Source organism: Prionailurus viverrinus, chromosome A2, assembly GCF_022837055.1.
Source record: "Prionailurus viverrinus isolate Anna chromosome A2, UM_Priviv_1.0, whole genome shotgun sequence".
Lineage (NCBI taxonomy): Eukaryota > Metazoa > Chordata > Mammalia > Carnivora > Felidae > Prionailurus > Prionailurus viverrinus.
In genome coordinates this window covers 69,982,653-70,004,465 of record NC_062562.1, presented here as the reverse complement: position 1 = coordinate 70,004,465, position 21,813 = coordinate 69,982,653, and the positions used below count along the sequence as shown (strand labels likewise).

General features: G+C 48.2%; 1 protein-coding gene across 1 annotated transcript in view; it reads right to left on the bottom strand.

Moving 5' to 3' along the window:
• LOC125153403 (ral guanine nucleotide dissociation stimulator-like) overlaps positions 1-20,781 on the bottom strand; it is a 31,090-nt gene extending 10,309 nt beyond the window's left edge. Inside the window, exons 1-7 of the mRNA XM_047836541.1 lie at positions 20,698-20,781; positions 20,225-20,339; positions 19,712-19,819; positions 17,462-17,661; positions 16,802-16,861; positions 15,693-15,859; positions 15,004-15,422 (exon numbers count right to left, since the gene is read on the bottom strand). Coding sequence (XP_047692497.1) covers positions 15,004-15,422; positions 15,693-15,859; positions 16,802-16,861; positions 17,462-17,661; positions 19,712-19,819; positions 20,225-20,248 — 978 coding nt within the window. The 5' untranslated portion in view covers positions 20,249-20,339; positions 20,698-20,781. The remainder of the gene's footprint in view (positions 1-15,003; positions 15,423-15,692; positions 15,860-16,801; positions 16,862-17,461; positions 17,662-19,711; positions 19,820-20,224; positions 20,340-20,697) is intronic.
• Between the last annotated feature and the right edge of the window lie 1,032 nt (positions 20,782-21,813).

Here is a 21,813-nt window from a genome sequence, read left to right as displayed (position 1 = left end):
GTTCGATGTTCCCAAGTCAATCAGTGTGATACATCACATTAACAAAAGAAAAGATAAGAGCCATATGACCCTGTCAATCGATGCGGAAAAAGCATTTGATGAAATTCCGCATCCTTTCTTAATCAAAACCGTCAAGAAAGTTGGGATAGAAGGAACATACTTAAACATCACAAAAGCCATTTATGAAAAGCCCACAGCTAATATCATCCTCAATGGGGAAAAACTGAGAGCTTTCCACCTGAGATCAGGAACACGACAGGGATGTCCACTGTCACCAGTGTTGTTTAACATAGTGTTGGAAGTTCTAGCATCAGCAGTCAGACAACAAAAGGAAATCAAAGGCATCCAAATTGGCAAAGATGAAGTGAAGCTTTCGCTTTTTGCAGATGCCATGACATTATACATTGAAAACCCAACAGACTCCACCAAAAGTCTGCTAGAACTGATACATGAATTCAGCAAAGTCGCAGGATACAAAGTTAATGTACAGAAATCAGTTGCATTCTCATACACTAATAGTGAAGCCACAGAAAAACAAAGAAAGAAACCGATCTCATTCACAACTGCACCAAGAATCCTAAAATACCTAGGAATAAACCTAACGAAAGATGTAAAAGATCTGTATGCTGAAACTATAGACAGCTTATGAAGGAAATTGAAGAAGATACAAAGAAATGGAAAAATACTCTGTGCCCGTGGATTGGAAGAATTAATATTGTTAAAATGTCAATACTACCCAAAGCAATCGACACATTCAACGCAATCCCAATCAAAACGGCGCCAGCATTCCTCTCAAAGCTAGAACAAGCAATCGTAAAATGTGTATGGAACCACAAAAGACCCCGAATAGCCAAAGTAATGTTGAAAAGGAAAACCAAAGCAGGAGGCATCACAATCCCAGACTTTAGCCTCGACTACAAAGCTGGCATCCTCAAGACAGCATGGTATTGGCCCCAAAACAGACACATAGACCAATGGAATAGAATAGAAACCCCAGGGTGAGACCTACAAAAGTATGGCCAACTAATCTTTGACAAGGCAGGAAAGAATATCCAATGGAAAGAAGACAATCTCTTTAACAAATGGGGCTAGGAGAACTGGACAGCAACATGCAGAAGAATGAAACTCGACCAACTAGACCACTTTCTTACACCATTCCCAAAAATAAACTCAAAATGGATGAAGGACCTGAATGTGAGACAGGAAACCATCAAAACCCTAGAGGCGAAAGCAGGAAAAAACCTCTCTGACCTCAACTGCAGCAGTTTCTTGCTGGACGCATCTCCAAAGGCAAGGGAATTCAAAGCAAAAATGAACTATTGGGACCTCATGAAGCTAAAAAGCTTCTGCACTGCCAAGGAAACAATCAATAAAACTAAAAGGCAACTGATGGAATGGGAAAAGATATTTGTAAATGACATATCGGATAAAGGGCTAGTATCCAAGAACTCACCAAATTCCACACCCCAAAAACAAAGAATCCAGTGAAGAAAGGGGCAGAAGACATGAATAGACACTTTTCTAAAGAAGACATCCAGATGGCCAACAGGCACATGGAAAGATGCCCAACGTCGCTCCCCATCAGGGAAATACAAATCAAAACCACACTCAGATACCACCTTACGCCGGTCAGAGTGGCTAAAATGAACAAATCGGGAGACGATAGATGCTGGCAAGGATGTGGAGAAAGGGAACCCTCTTGCACTGTTGGTGGGAATGCAAACTGGTGCAGCCGCTCTGGAAAACAGTGTGGAGGTTCCTCAAACAATTAAAAATGGATCTACCCTATGACCCACAATAACACTGCTAGGAATTTACCCAAGGGATACAGGAGTGCTGATGCCTAGGGGCACTTGTACCCCCATGTTTATAGCGGCACTTTCAACAATAGCCAAATTATGGAAAGAGCCCAAATGTCCATCAACTGACGAATGGATGGAGAAGTTGTAGCTTATATATACAATGGAATACTACTTGGCAATGCGAAAGAAGGAAATCTGGCCTTTTGTAGCAACGTGGATGGAGCTGCAGAGTGTTCTGTTAAGTGAAAGAAGTCAGGCAGAGAAAGACAGATACCATATGTTTCCACTCCTATATGGATCCTGAGAAATTCCACAGAAGACCTGGGGGGAGGAGAAGGGGGAAAACAAGTTACAGAGAGGGAAGGAGGCAAACCATCATTGAGACTCTTAAAAACTGAGAATAAACTGTGGGTTGATGGGGGGTGGGAGGGAGGGGAGGGTGGGTGATGAGCATTGAGGAGGGCACCTGATGGGATGAGCACTGGGTGTTGTGTGGAAACCAATTTGACAATACACTTCATATTAAAAAAAAAAAAAAAAAGAATTAAGAAAAAGAAACAAAAGCTGGACTTGGCTGCAGCTCATAGTCTCCAGGTAGAATTCCTGAGGCTTACAGATTGTCATCCTCCTACAGGTCTCTCAAGGACTTTATTTAACGTTTTACCACTAGAGCTTGGCCCCGGTTAGTGTCACTTTCCCTGATAGCCATAAACACTTCCCCAGATAGATGCTAGCAATTACCTCTCAAGCCTATGGCCTACTGATACACATCGGAAGGGTTTCAAGACTGATGTTTTCATAGCCAGTAGTAAACAACCTTATCTTAGCAGCAGCTAGCTCCTCCTGGTCCTGAAAGTGCTACTTCTAAATTCCTTAGAGACTTGCATTACCCTTAGCCCCCACTAAGTAGAAAGTATGGAATCAGTCACTTCTCACAAACACAAGTGCAGCTCTTCCTACCCATGGGTTCTAGCTCCATCCTGTAATAGAAGCACGTTGTTGCACCGAAAATGGCTCAAAATTCTTTCTTGACTGTTTGCTCCCAGCCCACATCACACCAGCAATGCTACATATTAGCTCCTGGTGCATTGATCTGTTCCTTTGTTTGTTCACTTTGAATTTTGTTTATTTCTGCTCTGCTCTTCATTATTTCCTTCCTTCTAATGGTTTTGGGTTTTGTTGTTCTTTTTCTAGCTCCTTTAGATGTAAGGTTACATTGTTTATGAGGGAGTTTTTCTTGCTTTGTGAGGAAGTGTATTGCTATAAACTTCTATCTGAGAACACTTTTGTGGCATCCCAAAGATACTACCTATGTCAGATACTACATACTTAGATTCTTTGTTCTCGAAAGGTTTGAAAGCATTGCTTCTACTTGGATGATAGATGATCATAGTAAAGTGAGTCATGTGTTGCAGAGAAGTAGGAAAGCTTGTTTCAGGGCACCCATTTAGAGATGGAATTCCTGGCTGGGTGTGAGATTCAGTGGACTATACGCTGATGTGGTCAGGCATTTTGATGCATTCAATCTCAATGACTTCATGAAGCCATCTTATAAATTCAGTAGGGAAGACAGACAATCTTGTTTTAGAAATAAGACAGCTGAGGTGCAGACTGACTGGCACCATGGCTGATAAGTGGCAGTCAGCTTGAGAACCCAGCTATGTTCTGATTCATCTTTCCTCAGTGGGATGAATCCACCCTTATCCCTTGATGCGGGTGTGTTTTCCTAGTGGACCCTAACACAAATGCCTTCCTTCTGCCTCTCCCCATACCACGCATCCATTTGCTCACGAAGTCACTTCTGAGAGCCTTTGTTGGTAGACATTCACTTGGCGGAACCGGCTCTCAATCCTGGGTGGTTTCTAGCAGGGATCTTCCTTTCCACCCACGGCCCTACGGTACCTGATCTTCAGTCCTACCATGAAGCTCTTGGATTGGTGTGCAAGCTGACTTAGACACCTGGGATTCAGTTAACAAGCATTTAGTGAAGGAAAGACTCGATGATGAAAATTCCCAGAACTTCTTAGTCCTCATTCAGTGTTTTCAGCTGACTCATGAAATATGTCATTCTGTGTTCTTCCAATTATCCAGCTGTAAAAAGGAATAATACCCCATTCTAACGTAGGGAAGTATTATCTGTGTGTATTATGATATAATATTTCTTATACAAGAAAGCTGTTGTAAAAGTCCAGCTACCAAAAATAATGAAGAAGTTACCTGGATGTTTGCAAATGTCAAAAGCTTAAACTAGCTTCAAGTAGCGATAAATGAAACTATGTTTTAATGGCAGATAGCTCAGCTTCAAAAGTGTTTATCTCTTCTGCTTCAGGAAATGTGGCCACAAAATGTTCTGTTTGGTAAAGATGATTTTTATTTATTTTGAGAGGGGGGAGAGAGAAAGAGAGAGAGAGAGAGAGAGAGAGAGAGAGAGAGAGAGAATATGAATGTGCACAAGCAAGGGAGGGCAGAAAGAGAGAGAGAGAGAATCCCAAGCAGGCCCCACACTGTCAGCACGGAGCCCAACACGGGACTCCATTTCAGGAACTGTGAGATGATGCCATGTGCTGAAATCAAGAGTCGGTTGCTTAACCGACTGAGCCACCCAGGTGCCCCCACAATAACATTTTCTGAAGAGAATGTTTTCTAAAGGAACAAATGGAGGTTGATACTTTTCAAACTAGGTTTTATTTGACTAGCTTAATGAAAAATGGTAAAAGGTGATTAGCAAATAACCGTGAACAAAAGTAATGACCAAGGAGGCCCCAGTGCGGTTACTGAAGATCTCAGCAAAAACACCAGAAATACCATTTTGAGATCAGAGGGAGAATGGGATGGAAATAGTGTCCTAACATCTGAGGGCATTGGGAGGGTGTGAAGAGGAGTGTGTTCTCCTCACAAGTTTCTTGGGAAGCTCTTCTAACTTCCCAGCTGTTTGCTGTGTCTGCTTCCTTCCGGCAAAAAAGTGATGTGTGCGTGCAGTGCCCTGATAGTCCTTAGTCGATTTTTGTGGTCTGAGAAGAGTAGATTTTTTACAAATTCTTTTTCACTTAACCTTATTTTTCTCAACGTGAAAGAATTTTACATGATTCCAAAGTCAAACTGTGAATAAAAAAGTATACACAGACAAATGTGCCATCACTCTCTCTCCCATCTCCTAACGCAGCCCCCATGGGGTAAGCGTTCTCATTAGTTTTTAGTATACCTTTCCTGTAATTCGTTTAGTAAGAAATGAACCAAATGTAGAATTTTCCTTTTCCGTAACAAGGAGCATAGTGGATGCACACTTTTGCCTGTTGTCTTTTGAGTAACGCTGCATCTTAGAAACCATTTCATACTGTTTCCGAGAGACCTCGGGACAAGAGACGTCTTGTTGGCCACGTTGTGTACATTTCTCGTCGTGTATTTTACCAGCCTGCTGTGAGTATCTGTGTCATTGCCGAGATTTTGCTATTAGAAATAAGGCCATGATCAATAAACCTTTGCATATTATGTTTCATATTTGTAGAGAGATAGTCAGTGGTTAAAGAGAAATACATTCATCGTTTTCCAGGCACTGCTAGATTTCCTTCCCAATCGTCATGTCTGATAGTGCCTGGGAGCTGTTCTGTACGTAACAGTTTGGTGCTTTTCGATACCCTGTCGTAGTTCTGAAGTTTCACACGTACCGCCATAGGTCCCATACACACATCTGTGCATGTCACATGCCCCACCACACGGGCAGCTGAGTGTCGAGGGCAGAGAGAGCCTCCTTTCACAGAGTCTGTCAGGCTTAGAGAGAGAGCTGGGAGCAGGATCCTGATGTCTTGGTCTGGAGCTCTCTCTGCCACCCTGTAGTCATAGGGCAGTATGGGGAGAGCTGAGTGTCAAGTACTAAGAAAGTGTGCCTGTCTCCGATAGTGATGGAGAATAAAGAAGGAACATTTAACATGCCACCGGGAAGAACGCCCTGGTTGCTCAGCTTATAATGGAGAACTCTAGTGAAATAAATTGTAATTTAGGGCAGACACTTGAAATTTCTCTTTCTTGCCAAAATAAATTAATTTCTTCAGCTGTCTGAATTTCCTTTCTTAAACTGGACAGGAACTAACAGAGTCTAAATTAAACTCATTTTCCATTCATACAGCTGGGTCACTTTGGGCTGCCCGAGTGTGCTTCTGGGTGTCCTAAAGCACATTTAAACCACTCCCCCACCCCCGGTGTTTCACGCTGTTTTCATAACCCATCTGATTTAGCCAGTGTAAGACATAATATTTGCTTTCGCCTCTCCACTCTAGAGTCAGGGTCTATTTCTGAAACGTCTTGAGAGCTATTCGGGAAGACTGTTGTGGGAAGGCATCGCCATACACCTGCTAGCACTGGGCAAGGCAGAGGGCAGATGGCGGGGGGTCAGGCTGGGGAGTTGGGTGAGACAGACCCTGCCTTGCCCAAAGAAAGCTTTGTTTTTGTGACGCCTTTCCCTGTGTTCCCACTGGTAGCTTTGCACTACTATTTGGGAGGTATTGTTTATACATAGGGTCCAATGAACTGGATCATGAATGTAGGGAGTTGTGAATTAAAAAAAAAAATGGTACAACAAGCCGAAGAATTTTAGAAATATCTTGTTTAGGTCCAGGACAGTGTTTCTGCTTGGAGCTCTCACTGAGCACTTGGTGCCGTCGGCTTGCTCTCACTTGTTGGAGGCGTGTGCGGCAGTCTGTGCAACAGGGCAGCATTTGCACCTGCTGTGCCCCCCATAACGTCAAGTGTGACACTTCCTTGGAAAGCACTCGGGAAGCTCTTAGTGTCTTTCCTCATCACCCTCCCTGTTTCTCATCCCTGGGAATGAGGGCAGGGGGCAGTACTGATGCTGGCAAGTGAATCCTGCTTTCCACAGTCTGCCAGATGTGGTTCCCCATGGGAGGAGCCATGATTTGAATATGCCTTTTGGAATATTCTGAAATAGAAAGATCTGGAAAGGTCAAAACTGTGGGAAATACCTTTCAAACACGAAAGTTGGGGAGAAATTGAAATAATTATAATATTTTAGGTCTAGCATATTTTAGATTTTGGAGTATCGTAATATGTGAATTTTAAATTTTGTTAACTTTATTTATTTATTTTGAGAGAGACAGTGAAGGGGGGGGCAGAGAGAGAGAGAGGGAGAGACAGACTCTCAAGTAGGCTCTGTGCTGATGTGGGGCTTGAAACCGCAAAACCGTGAGATGATAACCTGAGCCAAAACCAGAAGTTGGGCACTTAACCAACTGAGCCACCCAGGTGTCCCCATACTGTGTGAACTTTTAAAAACAGATTGTCTTTAGTTTACTTCTGAATGAAATGGTCATGCCTGTGTATGTAGGGAAGTAGAAAGCTAGAAGAATTACAGGGAAAGATTTGTTTTCCTATGTTTTCTTCTTCCCTTTTAAGAAATATAAAGAAATAAAAAGTCATCGTAGAGGGTGAATCTCCCTCTGATTCATGGTCTCCACCAACCCTCTTTTCCCTGCTTTCCTCTGCTTTCCCTTGGATCCTGGGCCCAAGCAGCTGTGCCCAGGGCAGGTTCAGATCCGCGCATGCGCATGGCCAGGGGCGGAGCCCGGTGAGGGACACAGCTCAGGCTGCAGGAGTGCTGTGAGTCCTGGCTCCCAGCCCGCCTGCCGCCCCAAGCCCCCAAGAGTCTGGGCCAGCCAGGGGCTGACGCCCACCCCACCCCCCGACAGGGCACATGCTGCTGCCTGACGCCTGCGACCTGGTAGCCATGGCATTGGCGGTAAGGGGTAGCGGTAGTGCTCGCGGGAACGCTCGCGGGGCCCTCGTGGAGAAGACAGGGACCCATGAGCCTCCAGCCTCAGAGGGTGGCAGCCCTACTGCTCCTGCTGCTCCTGGAACCAGAGGGCAGGGCGCCGGACGCGCTTCCCGGGCGCCTCGGTCTTTGGCTGCGCTGGTGGGGTGCCAGCACAGGAAGGGGCAGAACGCCATGCGATGCGCGCCCCCCCCCCCGGGGCCCCCGAAAGACCATCTGGGAGAAGCCTAAAGGTGGAGCAGCTGAGACCCACAGCCTCCCTCCAGGACCTGCCTCAGTCACGGTGCTGCCAAGGTAGGGATCCTAGTGACAAGGTCCCACGTGGCCTTCCCCCCTGCCCCTCTCTGTCTTCCCCTTCCATGACCACCCCTGCCTCCCTCTGCTCCGGGCTTCTTCTTGGGCTCCTTTGCGGCTGCGGTCTGGAGGACCCAGAGTGAGATTTTTGGGTTGGACCCGGGTCCCCTGGAGGAGGAGGGCCCCAGATGGAGTAGGGGGTTAGGCTCCGGCGGAGGGGAGTGGCTCAGGTCGAGAGGGGGGGCACCGTGAGTGCCCATGGAAGTCTGTCTGTGTTGGTGGTTGGAGGGTGGAGGTGGGAACGAAGGAAGGAAGGAAGGAAAGCGTGGACCTGCGGTTGTGGGAAAGTGTCAAGGCAGGGCCAGGGAAGTCGCAGCCATGAGCAGGAGGAATCATTCCTGCCTGTGAAAATGAAGTACAAGGGACCTGAGATTGCAGAGAAACATTCCAGGCAGAGTCAGAGAGCACTCCAGCCTGAGTTGCTAGAGGCCAGCCAGGGAACTTGTTGAAGTAATTGAGAGTGGAAGCAGCAGGTGAACACAGGCCTCCTGCCTCCCGCCCTCCACACCAGCTACCCTGCCCCGACCCACCCCGCCCCGCCTCTGCTGGCAAAGTTGCATCCGCTTAAGTTGGGGGGGGGGGGAGATCCCACCACGCTTTTGGCTAAAAGGGGTCCTGTATCATGGGAGTCAATGGGACTGTGGGGTGTGGAGTGTGAAGTAGGGGTAGTGTAACTCCCTGTTGAGCTCTTCATTTCTGAAGTCAATTTGCATTCAATCAATGAACTCTGAGCACATGGGCCAGGAATAAGTGGCGCTTCGTTCTTTGAGAGGGTGGTCCAGACTCTTTCCTACTTGGAGCTGTGTGCTGAAGAGAACTGGGTGTTGTGGATGGAGTCCAAAGTCATCTCTTTGGGACATGTTGGGTGGGAACGTCTTCTTCGCACGCTGGCGAGGAAGGTGGATGGAAAAGCTCCTTGTCCAAGGCAGACGTGTGGGTTTTGTCTTCCTATCCCTTGGCGAGGTGCTTCCCATTTCCGTGGAGCGCCTCCTGTCTTGCATTCGTTCCGTGTTTCCAGAGTTTCAGTCCTTGGCAATCACATCTCCTCCGGGACTCCCCAGGCAGCACGAGGGAGAAGTGACTCAGAGCCCGCCGGGTCCCTAGAAACCAGTGCGTGTGTACTGGAGCAGGCAGTGCTCCTCTCTCAGCCTCCTTTGGAAATGAGGTCTTGGGCAAACGGTCTTTCACTGCATGGGTTGTACCTCTCCCCGGTTGTTGGGGGGAGTGTGTGTGCGTGAGTTTGGTGCTGTGGCCCGTGTGGAGTCCGGACCGCGTCAGGGACCCCGTTCTTTGCAAGGAATGCGTTTTGTTGCATGGGAAGATCTCATTTCACTAGAGAGTTCCAATCCTGTCTCAAAGGCTGAACACATCCTGAAGGCAGCACCTTGACCTCACTGAAAGCAAAGGCCTAAGAGCAGAGACTTTCCCACACTTCCATCTCGAGCTGACTGGTGCTTTATGTTTTCAGGAAGATGGTGTGGTGTCGGCCATTTGGAGCAGCTCAGGCTCCTAACCATGTCCCCGTGGGGTGAGTTGTCTCTCTCAGCAATTCAGAAGATTATGATTATCTTGAAGATCATTATTTTCTTGATTACCATGATTACTATATTCTGCATATTCCATGGCATGGAATTTGATAAGGAGCTCGATTCCCTGAACCTTTTCGTCACCAAAGCTCACTACAACAAGGAGTAAAACAATCACTGTTGTGCGATGGACAATGCACCTTACCTTTGTTGTACTATTTTAGTGGTATATACATACGTTTAGAGCAATGAAATTGTTCACTTAGATCTAAGGAGTTTTTTGTGACATCATGGTACTTCAAGAAACCATGAAAATAATGGAAAATCTAAGTTACCTAGTAATCTAAGCACTGTGTTCTTTTGGATACGAAATCCTAAGTAAAGAACTCATCATGCAAAAACTGTCAAGTCCTGATAATTCCTTATTATTCCAGTAGGTCTAGTTAAATGGAATGGACTGAACTAAGGTCTCTGAAAAAGAGGAAACTAGAATTTGAGATATTGAGTCACCTTTACTCTGTCTTTCCCTGTTGACATGGTCTTATTTTATTCGGTGATGTCTTTTGACCTTTACCCTTTTCCATCCTTTCTGCCCCCCCCACCTTTGCAATCATCTTTATGTATTGATGGGCTTGTTTCATTCTGGTTTGAGGATTTTTGTTTTTTGTTTTCTTAGTTTTTGTTTCAGATTTCCCATATATGTGCGAGCATTTATATGTGTTTTTCTCTATGTGAATCTTTCACTGGGCATAATGCCCTCCAGGCTATTATAAACACTGTGGCATGATAACAGGTGTGAAGTCATTTTTGGGAGTTAGTGATTTCATGTGTTCTGAGTAGTACCTAGGGGGTAATTGAGGGAAGTGCTGGATGATATGGATGTTCTCCTCTGAATTGTGTGAGGAAACTTTACTTTGTTTACAACTGTCTCTGCACCAAGTTCCAATGTCACCAACAGGGCACAATGATTTGCTTTCTTCCACATTGTACCCGATGCTTGTGCTTTGTTGTCTTTTTGATAAGACCGTTCAGATAGGTTTCAGGTGATATCTCTTTGGCTTTGGACTTTCATTTCCCTAATGTGGAGTGACATGGAACTTCTGTTCATGTATGTGGTGGCCATCTGTATGTCTTCGTTGGAAGAATGCCTCTTCGGGACTCTGCCAGGTCCGTCATTGCTCTTTGCTTTTGCATTGTTGCGCTGTAGGAGATCTTGATACCTTTTGTGTTTTAACCCTTGACCATGTATGTAGTTTGCAAGTATTTTCTCCCATTCACTATGTTGCCTTCCCATTCTGTGAAAGATATTCTTGCTGTGCAGAACTTGTTTTTTTAGTTTCATGTAGTCCCACTTGTTTAGTTTTCCTTTGTAGCTTTGTCTTCTGGTGTCAAATCCCAAAACTCAAGTCAAGACTGAGATCCAAACATTGTCGTGGGTTTGGCATTTGGCTTTGTCCAGCAAAGCCAAGGACAGCAGAAAGGATTGCTTCAGACTCTACGCAAGTCAAGAGAGGTGAGAGGGAGTTAAGGGACGTCTCCGCAAGCTGCTCTCAGGCTCCTGTAGTCATTAAGCCTACAAACGATGTACAACACGTCGGCGGGCCACATGCTAGAAAGAACGTATTGAAGATATTCTGCAAACCATATCTAGACAGGATAAAATATTCCATGTGACAACACGATCCAAGAACTTGGTGAGCCCATGCAGAACCCAACCCCTAGATACACACACACTAGATCAGCCAAGTCTCGCCTGCCCCCCAGATACACACCAACTAGGTAAGTGAGCTGCTGCTGGCTCTTTGCAGGAAGGCCAGAGAGCAGTGATCTGCTCTGCAAAGCGTTCCCTAGAACCTCCCAACTCAGGACATCGTTGTGCGATTTCCCACACCTGCTGCCCAAGGTCTTATCCAGGAATTTCTGGTTTCAGGTCTCAAGTCTGTAATACATTTTAACTTCGTTTTTGTGTGTGGGGTAAATAGGTGTCAGGTTGTTTTTCCATGCCTGTTGTTTTTCTGTGCCCAGTGATTCTGACACCACCTGTTGAGGAGACTGCCTTTGCCTCAGGTTATACTCTTGGTTCTTTGGTTGTGAATTAATTGGTTACATATGTGTGGGTTTCTTCCTGGGCCTTCAGTTCTGGTCCAGTATCCTGTGTGTCTGCTTTTACCCCAATAGTGTACGGCTTGGGTTATTGTAGCTTTGATATCTAGTTTTAAATCAGAAAGCATGGTGCTTCCAGCTGTTTTCTTCCTTCTCACAATGACTTTGGTATTCAGAGCCTTTTGTGCTTCTGTCCACCTTGAAGGATGGTTCTATTTTTGGGAACGTGCTTAAGCTTTGATAGGGATTGCACCTAGGGAATATGTAGATGGCTTTAAGTAGTGTGGACATTTTGATAATCTTAATTCTTGGGATCCACTAGCATAGAATGCCTTTCTGCTTATTTCTGTCTTTTCAAATTCCTTCTCCACTGATTTCTTCTTTTCAGGAAAAAGGTCTTTCTCCTTCATGGTTAAAGTCATTGTTTCTTTTTTAAGTTTTCTATCTTTTCCTTGACAGAGAGAGATACATGGAAACACACACATACACATGCACACACACACAAACAGAGAGAGACAGAGAAAGAGAGAGATTCAGAGAGAGCACACATGAGTGGGGAAGAACTGGGAGAAAGGAGACACAGAATCTAAAGTAGGCTCCAGACTGTGAGTTGTCAGCACAGAGCCCCACACAGGGCTCAAAACAACACCATGAGATCACGACCTTAGCCAAAGCCAGATGCTTCACTGACTGTGCCACCCCGGTGTTTGTAGGCTGAATTTACTCTTAAGTTTTTTCTTCTCTTGCAGTGATTTTAAATTATTTTCTTAATTTCCCTCTCCGATACTTTATTATTCATGTACAGAATTGAAGGATGTTCTGTACAACGACATAGATATCTTAACATGACTGAATTCATTTATTACGTCTACCAGTAAGGTTGTGGAGTTTCTGCGGTCTCTCTAGAGCATATCATGCACTCCCAATAAGTGAAAAAGTACCTGGGAACATAGGATGGTGCGATTGAATTTAGATGAGAGTAAGAAGATATATGGAGTGAGAGTATGCAAGTTTTCTGAAATGTTTTGTGGTTGATACAATCCAACAAGTCCATAAACAAGGTTTGTTTGGATATATGTTTCCTTTCCACCAACAAGTCCATAAACAAGGTTTGTTTGTATATGTATTTTCTTTAAACCAGAACCAGAGAGCTGTGACATTGACATATGCTTCCCAACACATTCCCACAATGCGCCCTGTGCATTTGGGAGGTAGCCCCTTCTCTCTTTTCTGTCCTGGAACCCAGTGCCTGACTCCACCACTCAGTGAATTCATCTCAGAATACTGCAGTTGGGAAGAGACCTATGTTTTTCATAGACTTCCTGAAAGGCACCTAAAAACATTGGATTTTACATGGTTGTGTCTGATCTGTCTGGAATCCTCTGAGGATGTGTCAGTTGGAATGGCACTTTCTTTGCCGTGAGATCAGGGAGCCCTGCAGTATTCCTGTGTGCCCTGTGGTCGGTCACCAGAGGGTGCTGTGTGGCTGCTCATGACAGGGACACTGCTCCCCAGAGATGGGGCTGGCAGGTGCCGGGTGTCACTGCTGGAGGAGCCTGAAGGGTGGAGGGGCTTGACTCGCTACCAGAAGCCTGACTGAGTCTCCATCCTGCAGTCTCCTTGAGCTCCTGATGTGCTGTGTAAAGGACTCTCTGGCTTGTCGAGGTCCAGGTGGTTCTTGCTGTTGCCACTCAGTCGTCAGGATGAACACCTTCAGGTCCTGGTCTTTAACTCATTGACCTGACCTGCACTTAAGGTGCTTTCCTGAGAGTAAGCGACCCAGCCTGGGAGGAGAGCCAGCAAGCAGACAGCAGTGGACCAGCCTGTATCCTCCACTGGCCTGAAAGCAGGGCCTGGCTGCTCTACTGAGAAGCAGAGCTATGGAACAGGAGGTGCACAGGCAGTTGGAGTTTGTCATGGTAATGGGCCTGGATGGGTGTGTTCCAGGGCATGGGGCAGGTATGCTGTGCAGGAGGTCAGAATGAGGGAATGTGGTTTCTTTCCTGCCCCATGGGTCACTCCTAGGTACCCTGATGGCCTCTGTGCTGGCTTGTCCTCCAGATTCTTCAGGAATCCACTCAGTCCCAGGGGTCCCTGCTTTCCACATAAGACCCCAACGTAATCAAGAGTTTGTAGATATCGGAACCTGGAGGCAGCGCCCGACAAATGCATATAAATTTTTTCCCCAAAGTTGTGCTAGGTGTACACGCCTACAGAGAGGGAGAGTTTCGGTACACATGTACCTTTCTGTACAATGATGAGAGTCAAAATATTGGAATCGGCCCAGTCATTCAGTTTCTGGAGACGCAGAGTAAAGGATGATGTGTGGCCCCTGAGAATGCAGAAGGGGATAGGACTGTGCCTGTCCACCGTGGGGACATCCCATAGTACAAGACCATAGTCCTGGAGGGATGCCCAACCTGTCACACGACTCATGAACACAAACACAGACACCTGGGGCCCTCAAAGCCAAAGGACTGTGAAGATGACACCGTGTCTTCTGGGCCAATATTTCTTGAAAGAATATACATTTTTTTCTGCGTATGTACTTGTTGTTTCCTATTTATTTATTTATTCATATGGAGAGAGCGAGAAGAAGAATCCTGACCAGGGCTTCAAGCTGTCATTGTAGAGCCTGACTTGGGACTTGATCTCAAGTACCTTGAGATCATGACCCGAGCCAAATTCGACTCGGAAACTTGCCCATTGAGCCACCTTGGTGCCTGTCCTCATTATTAAATCTTCATTTTACTGAATACATGTCACCTGTAGGAAACCCTTCAGAACTTTATACTTTAGTGCCTAATAGATTAGCATAAATGGAATATTGACGGTTTCATTTGGGTGTTTTTATAATATGCACGTTAGACCAATATCACCATGGCCAGTCGAGGAAAATGAAAGATTTTCAAGGTATTCGCTCTGGTCCAGACATTTCTCTTCTGGCTTCTGCTCTTGTGTCAAACCTCAGAGGGTCCTCATGCCAGATAATGAAGATATTTCAAGTGGGGGCTGCACCTAATCTTTGTTCTTTGAGGACTATTCCTCTAGTGGATTCCTTGAGTGGAATATTCCACTACAATATTAGTGCCATTGAATATTTAAGCAATTATTAATCAGTCTCCTGTCATGTAGCCAGACACAACAGGCCATGTTGTGTGTTTGCACACACATGGAAATCCCAGAGGAGCTAAAGCAGCAGAAACCGAGATCGCTGGTTGCAGAGACTGGGGTGAGGGAATGAGCCGTGGGTGATTAGTAGTCCATGTGTCTCTGTGATGGAAATGTTCTAGGAGTACATAGTGGTCACGGGTGTAAAATCCTGCGAATGTACGTACTGACACTTGAATTGTAATTTCAAAGGATCAGAGTAAATTGTTTGGAACTTAGTTTATCTTTTATTTATAAAACACAAATATATAAGGACAGTAAATACCGCTATAACAACTACAGAAATGATAAAGAACACAATGACAAGGTCAGGGAATTCATCCTGTGGGGCTGCAGCCGACATGAGCCGCTGTTGGGGAGCTGAGGCTGGTTGCTCAGCTGCAGCAGGTGGTTGCTCCAGCCGTTCCGTGACCCCGCCGGCTGGGGCTGGGGGCTGCTCATGCTCTGGGGCCACCAAAGGGGCAGGTGGCTCTTCCAGCTCCTGACTGTCAGCCAGAGCTGGGAGTACCTCCTGCCCTGGTGGGGACGCTGCAGTGAGGGTCTCCGATTCTCGTACCCGCTGAGCTCCAGGAGAACTGGTGGCTTCAGGCAGCCTGGGCCGCGAGGCTGCAGTGGGCACCCCAGAGATAGCGGGGGCTCGCTCCCGAGGCACGTCTGGACGGGGCTCTAGAGCTGCTGCCAAAGCTTCAAGAATAGAAAGTGTCATCACCGTGAGTGCCATTCCATGGCAGGAAACCTCTCCCGCAGACATTGTCATCTGAGTCAAAGAACCCACCAGGCGGAAATCTCCCAGACGGCAGGCTAATGGAACAGTGATCTGAGCCTAGTCCCTACGCCTGGCCCACCTACAGTCTGAGGAAACATGTTCTCTGTGGCATACCCCGTCCCGGCCACACGCCCACATCTCCCACCCAGAGTCCTCCTCGCCCAGAGGCTCTGGCTCATTGGGCTCACGGTGTTTCCGCCATGAGTAGAGAAGGCGGGCGCGGCGCTGCAGCTCGGAGCCCGGCATGTGGGCCCTTACATACGCCCGCAGCAGCTTCAAGCTGGTGAAGTCTGGAGGCCGGAAAAATTCCTCGGGGTAGTGATCCAGCCAGGTGCCCAGGATGGAGGAGATGGCCCTGGGGATACAAAAGTAGCCAGAACAATCACCATGGGGTGTTCCTCCCGCTGATGTCTCAGGACAGGCCTGTGGGACCTGGCCTCTATGCCTCCTGCTCCTGGACGCCCAGAGGGTGGTTCTGTACGTTGTCCACCTGTGATTTGGCAGTCCCGCCGACGAGAGACCTGGTCACTGAAGAGGGACCGTCAAGATTCTGTTTGACGGGAACCCCTTAACCAATGATGTGGTGGTCTCTGTCCTTCTTGGGGAAGCCAGCCAGACTCCTCGCTGTGTCCCGCTGCCTACCTCCCACTGGAATTCAAGTCCGTGCGTGAGTGGAGGGGTGGTGTCGGGGTGAGTCAGTGCCTTCACTGCATACCCTAGCGCTCCACGAAAATCTGCGCAAATACGGGACAAGAGGACTCTGTCTCTTACCTGGGCTTGCTGGGACCCTCCTGGTGCCTTCAACGTGACGACCTGTGCCTCTGTGCTGCCTCATGCACTCAGTGCACATGTGGGTGTTGTCCCACTGACACCGTTCTCCCATCGTGTGGGTGATATGTGCTCCTTGAGCCCTCACTGTGTCTCCTGTACCCTTGCTAAGCACGCACCGTGGATGTTCCCCAAGGTGGTGAGCGTGATGCTCCCCAAAACCGTTATGCTGGGTCCCCTGATGGGGGTCTAGGCAAGGCTGTGAGTGGGAAGGGATGTGGTTGGACTCTCTAAGGGGCTGACGCGGTCCTCTGGCGCCCTCTGCTGCCTCCTTGTGCCCACAGCCCTACCTCTACCAGACAGGACAGAACCCCTTTCCTTGCTTCCAGGGAGAAGCCCTCAGATCTTTGCCCTCTCACAGGACTCTCAGACGTGTGGGATGCTGGGTCCTGCAGCCCCTCCCACGCACAGTCTCAGCACTGCCCTCTTGGAGAAGGAAGGCCCTCCAGCCTGAGCTCAGCCTACTCACAGTTTCTCCTGCTCCCGGGGTCCGCCATCCTCCTCAGCCTCTGAATGGAAGCATCCGTATCTGGAGGAGGCCAGAAGGACATCATATGAGCTGTCCTGTGGATGCTACGTCTTGTCCTATCCAGAGTCCCTGGCTGCTGACTAGAATGGAGCTCTGGAGGGGAGGGTACTGTCCGTTCTGCGCATTGGATCCCAGTCAGCTCCTACAGAAGTGCCTGCACCTAGTGGGGCTTCCTGCGTGTTTGAAGAATGATAGGGCCCCAGTCAGCTCCATCACACATATTGGTGTGGGTCTGGGCGTGCTGCTCATCCTGGGCATCCTTGACTGGTTTGAGCCAGGACTCAGACACACAGATAGAGCCTCCAATCTCCTTTTCCAATGGGAAAACAGCCCAAGTCAACACCTGGCGACAGTGAGGGATGAGGCAGAAAGTTGATCATGGGCAAGAGGACAAAGATGACCCAGCAGAGACGCAGCCCTGCCAGCAGAGCTTTCCACAGGCCAGGGTGACTTTCCCTGCTGTGCCCCCACTGAGGACCTGGAGTGTTTCCACCCGGATCAGAGGAACAATGTGAGACGCCAGGACGTGTGGTGACTTTCCTGAGACTCCTAGCTTTCAGGGGCTGAATCGCCCTGGGCTGTGAAGGGCAGGGTGCTCACCTCATAAACAGTATTTCCAGGACCTGCTGGGTGGTAGCAAATGTTCTGTATGTTCTCAAGAATGTGAAGAGGTAGGAGGGGTCTCTACCCAGGACAGCAGGTACCAGGTGCTCCACTCGCTGTTCCAGTAGCATCCAGCCTCCTTCGATGGTCCCTTCCTCACGGTTCTCATTGTCGGGCATGGGTGAGATGTTCATACCCTGAGGTAGAACACAGGAGGGACACAGAGTCAGACACAGCACCATGGACATCAGGAGGCTTGGGGTCCAGAATGCAGACCAAACCCCCAAGCCGTCAGTGACTTGTGGCAAGAGTGAGACCTGGGTGCCCAGACTCTGAAGAAGGATGTTGGTAATCACACGAGAATTTGAGTTGGGAAATGGCTGAACACGTTAGGATCTCCGATCTGACATCCCCACAGGCGAGGGAATTAAAAGCAAGAATGACCTATTGGGACCTCATGAAGATAAAAAGCTTCTGCACAGCAAAGGAAACAACCAACAAAACTCAAAGGCAACCAATGGATTGGGAAAAGATATTTGCAAATGACCTATCGGACAAAGGGCTAGTATCCAAAATGTATAAAGAGCTCACCAAACTCCACACCTGAGAAACAAAGAATCCACTGAAGAAGTGGGCAGAGAACATGAGTAGATACTTCTCTAAGGAAGACATCCGGATGGCCAACAGGCACATGAAAAGATGCTCAACGTCGCTCCCCATCAGGGAAATACAAATCAAAACCACACTCAGCTATCACGTCACGCCAGTTAGAGTGGCCAAAATGAACAAATCAGGAGACTATAGATGCTGGAGAGGATGTGGACTAACAGGAACCCTCTTGCACTGTTGGTGGGAATGCAAACTGGTGCAGCCGCTCTGGAAAACAGTGTGGAGGTTCCAAACAATTAAAAATAGACCTTCCCTATGACCCAGCAGTAGCACTGCTAGGAATTTACCCAAGGGATACAGGAGTGCTGATGCAGAGGGGCACTTGTACCCCAATGTTTATAGCAGCACTCTCCACAATAGCCAAATTATGGAAAGAGCCTAAATGTCCATCACCTGATAAGTGGATAAAGAAATTGTGGCTTATATACACAATGGAGTACTCCGTGGCAATGAGAAAGAATGAAATATGGCCCTTTGTAGCAACGTGGATGGAACTGGAGAGTGTTCTGCTAAGTGAAATACGCCATACAAGGAAAGACAGATACCATAGGTGTCCACTCTTTTGTGGATCCTGAGAAACTTAACAGGAACACATGGAGGAGGGGAAGAAAAAACAACAGCTTAGAGTGGGAGAGAGCCAAAGCATAAGAGACTCCTAAAAACTGAGAACAAACTGAGAGCTGATGGGGGTGGGAGGGAGGGGAGCGTGGGTGATGGGTACTGAGGAGGGCATGTGTTGGGATGAGCACTGGGTGTTGTATGGAAACCAATTTGGCAATAAATTTCCTATATATTTTTTTAAAAAAACCACCAAGGAAAAAGAATCTCAGGTCAGATTGTTAGATGAGTATGCACGGCACCTCCCCACATGAACAGCAGTGTCCCTGTGATTTCTAACAGCACAGTCCATTCTGGGGATCTGAAGAGAGGGACAGTACCTGGCAGAGGTTGGATCAGGATAATAGGACATGTAGGATGTTCAGTGCAGCACTGTGACATGGCAAGAGAAGGGAATCCTGTCACAGTCCCACATTTGTGAAGGGTTGAACGGGTGAGGTGAGTGGTCACATTTCCAGAATGTTGTCTAGGTGGTAAGGCCCTTGCTCCTGATTAGGAGGGGCCCCAGGGGCGTGTTGCTTGGCCACCAAAGTGCAGAGCATTAGACATAATGCAATGAGCCCCATGTCCTTTGGGTAAAAATCTCCCTGCTCCTCACGAACGTGTGTCAGACGTGGAGAAGGTGTGGAAGGATGGTCGGGCGACCCGGGACCCCTGGGAACGTTCGTCGGGGAAACGTGTACAACAATGCCAATACATTCTAGACAGAATGGGACGTGAAATGGTCTCACGCCTCTTTTCTGATCTTCCTGCAAATAAGTGGAGAGTGACGTTGCGTCTGGCCGTGGCAGGGGCTGGGCCCTGCTGGCATGTTTGGGGAGCAGATGGGGTTCCAGGTTCATCTGGGACCAGGAGTCTCCGAGAGCTACCAGGGGAGCAGCAGTGTGTTTTCTGGGCCCTGGGATTCTTTGCATTGGCTCTGGGCCCTTGGTGTTGGGTTTCCCTGGTACCTGCACTCACCCTGAGCCAGCGGGGCTTCGTGCTGATGGCATGGGGCTTCCTTCTTTCCTTCAGGGAAGTAGAGCAGGGGCTCTCATTCAGCTTGTCCTCCATCTGTGGCATGTGGCTCTGTAAAGACAGTGCCCAGCAGGCAGGCAGGAGTCCTCAAAGCCGTGTCTGCTTGCTTTCACTTGTCCTCAGACCCATAAGAATTCATTCCAGATATGACACCACAGTGTGCACTAACCTCCCCCAAGGAGGAGAAGCAAGGTGGCGTGAGGGCCTTGGATTCAACCTCTTACAGGTTAGAGGCACCTCAGAGACCCCTTTTCCCTCCTTCCAGCATGACATGTGCATGGCCATGATGGGTCCACCAGGTGGTCCACTGCCATCGAACCTGCTCCGGTCCCGGGGAGGACCGGCCCCCATGTCCCCCTTTCCCCGAAACTGAACATGAGGGGATGGGGGTGCCCAGGGAAGGTTAAGAGCTATGAGCTGACCTGACCTGGCCTGCTCCAGGCTGCTCTGTGTTACCTTATGTGACCTCCTGGAAAACATCCTGAGGCATTGCCAGCGTGGGTTAAGGAAACCTCTCCAACATCTGAGTAATCCTGCGCACTGGGGTTTCTGGCATCCAGAGCCCCGGTACCTGGGAAAACAACAAGAGAACATCCTCAAGTCTCTGTGTCTGTAGGCAAGTGAGCCTGGTATGGGACCTTCCTAGAACATGGGTGCCAGGTTACAGGAGTTCCAAGCTTTCCTGGGGCCTATTGTGAGCAAAGTGATGTCACGGCCTAGGATCCGCCTCCTGAGTCCCCCTCTGGGATAACACCTTTGCAAATAGTCCTCTCTTTGCTGACTGCTCACTCCCATTCTCCATGAAATGTCACATCGGTACACAGTTCCACCAATGCACCCCTCTCCACAGTCCCCTGAGAAGCTCTGGGGGCAGCCAGCGTCCCAGCTGTGAGACCTATCTGGGTTGAGACAGAACTCTTCTTTCTTACCTCTTTCTGGTCCCAGATTCGCGACTGTGCTTCTCAGGGATGGTCCGTGTCTTTTCCGCCCAATGGAGATCATTCTAGCATGTCCTCAGGATGTCCTCAGGATGTCCTCAGGCATATGTGGGATGATACCTGTGAAATTGGAGCAGTGGTGTCACCTGTTGGAAGTTTATCCAACCACATTGACTTCAACGTCTCACCTCCTCTGATTCTGCTGCTCCTCTGATCCCAGCCCACAGTCCTTCCAGGTGTGCGTACGTGCGTGAGTGTGAGTGTGTGTATGTGTGTTTACCAGTGCTCGTTTTCTGGGGTCCCAGAAGGTCACATCCCCACCTAGGGAAGGATGGCCAAACATTTCCTAGGAGCTTAGGTTCTCTACTTTCTAAAGCAATCCCTACAGGAGGGATTGGAGTTGGGGCCTAGTAGGACAGAAGTCTCTTTTACGTAGACTTTGTCAGTAGTGTGCCACGAGCCATTCCCTGCCTTTCCACTGGGTACATACAATGGGGACAGGGTGGCACTCAGTGGGTTGCCCTGGCCTGGGGGTCCTCCTCAGGGAAGAACGTGCTGGGATGTCTTCTGTGACGCTCCTCTTCAGCCTCACCCCCACGCCACCTCCATGTCTGCACCCAGTGACAGTAACACACCCTTTTCCAGACCCCCTTCGAAATCCTGGGTCAAATCCAGGACCCCATTTTGAGGACATGAAGTTGGGGTCATGCCTGGTTCTGACTTTCTACCCGTCTGTGATTCTGGGCAAGGCACTGACCCTAGCAGGGTCTTCACTTTCTCCTCCCCTCAGTGGCTCCCTGGGATGCCCCCATCCTGTCAACACATCCTTGTGGCATTTCCTTCCTGGAGTGTGGTATGGACGTAGTGTTTGATTTCTGTTGCAAAGAAGATGGCACCGTGGCCCCAGACCAAACAAGTTTAGGTGATAAAATTTGTATGGTATGGCCACATGCTCACTGTCCCTCTCTGTGTTGTCTCTCAGCTCCTCACAGTGGGGACCAACCCCCGTGTTGAGTCGTGACACGGACAGGTACACACAGCCTAGCCCTGAGAGACAACAACAGACAGGGAAGAACTAAGGCACTCGATGTGGACTGAATCCTGCCA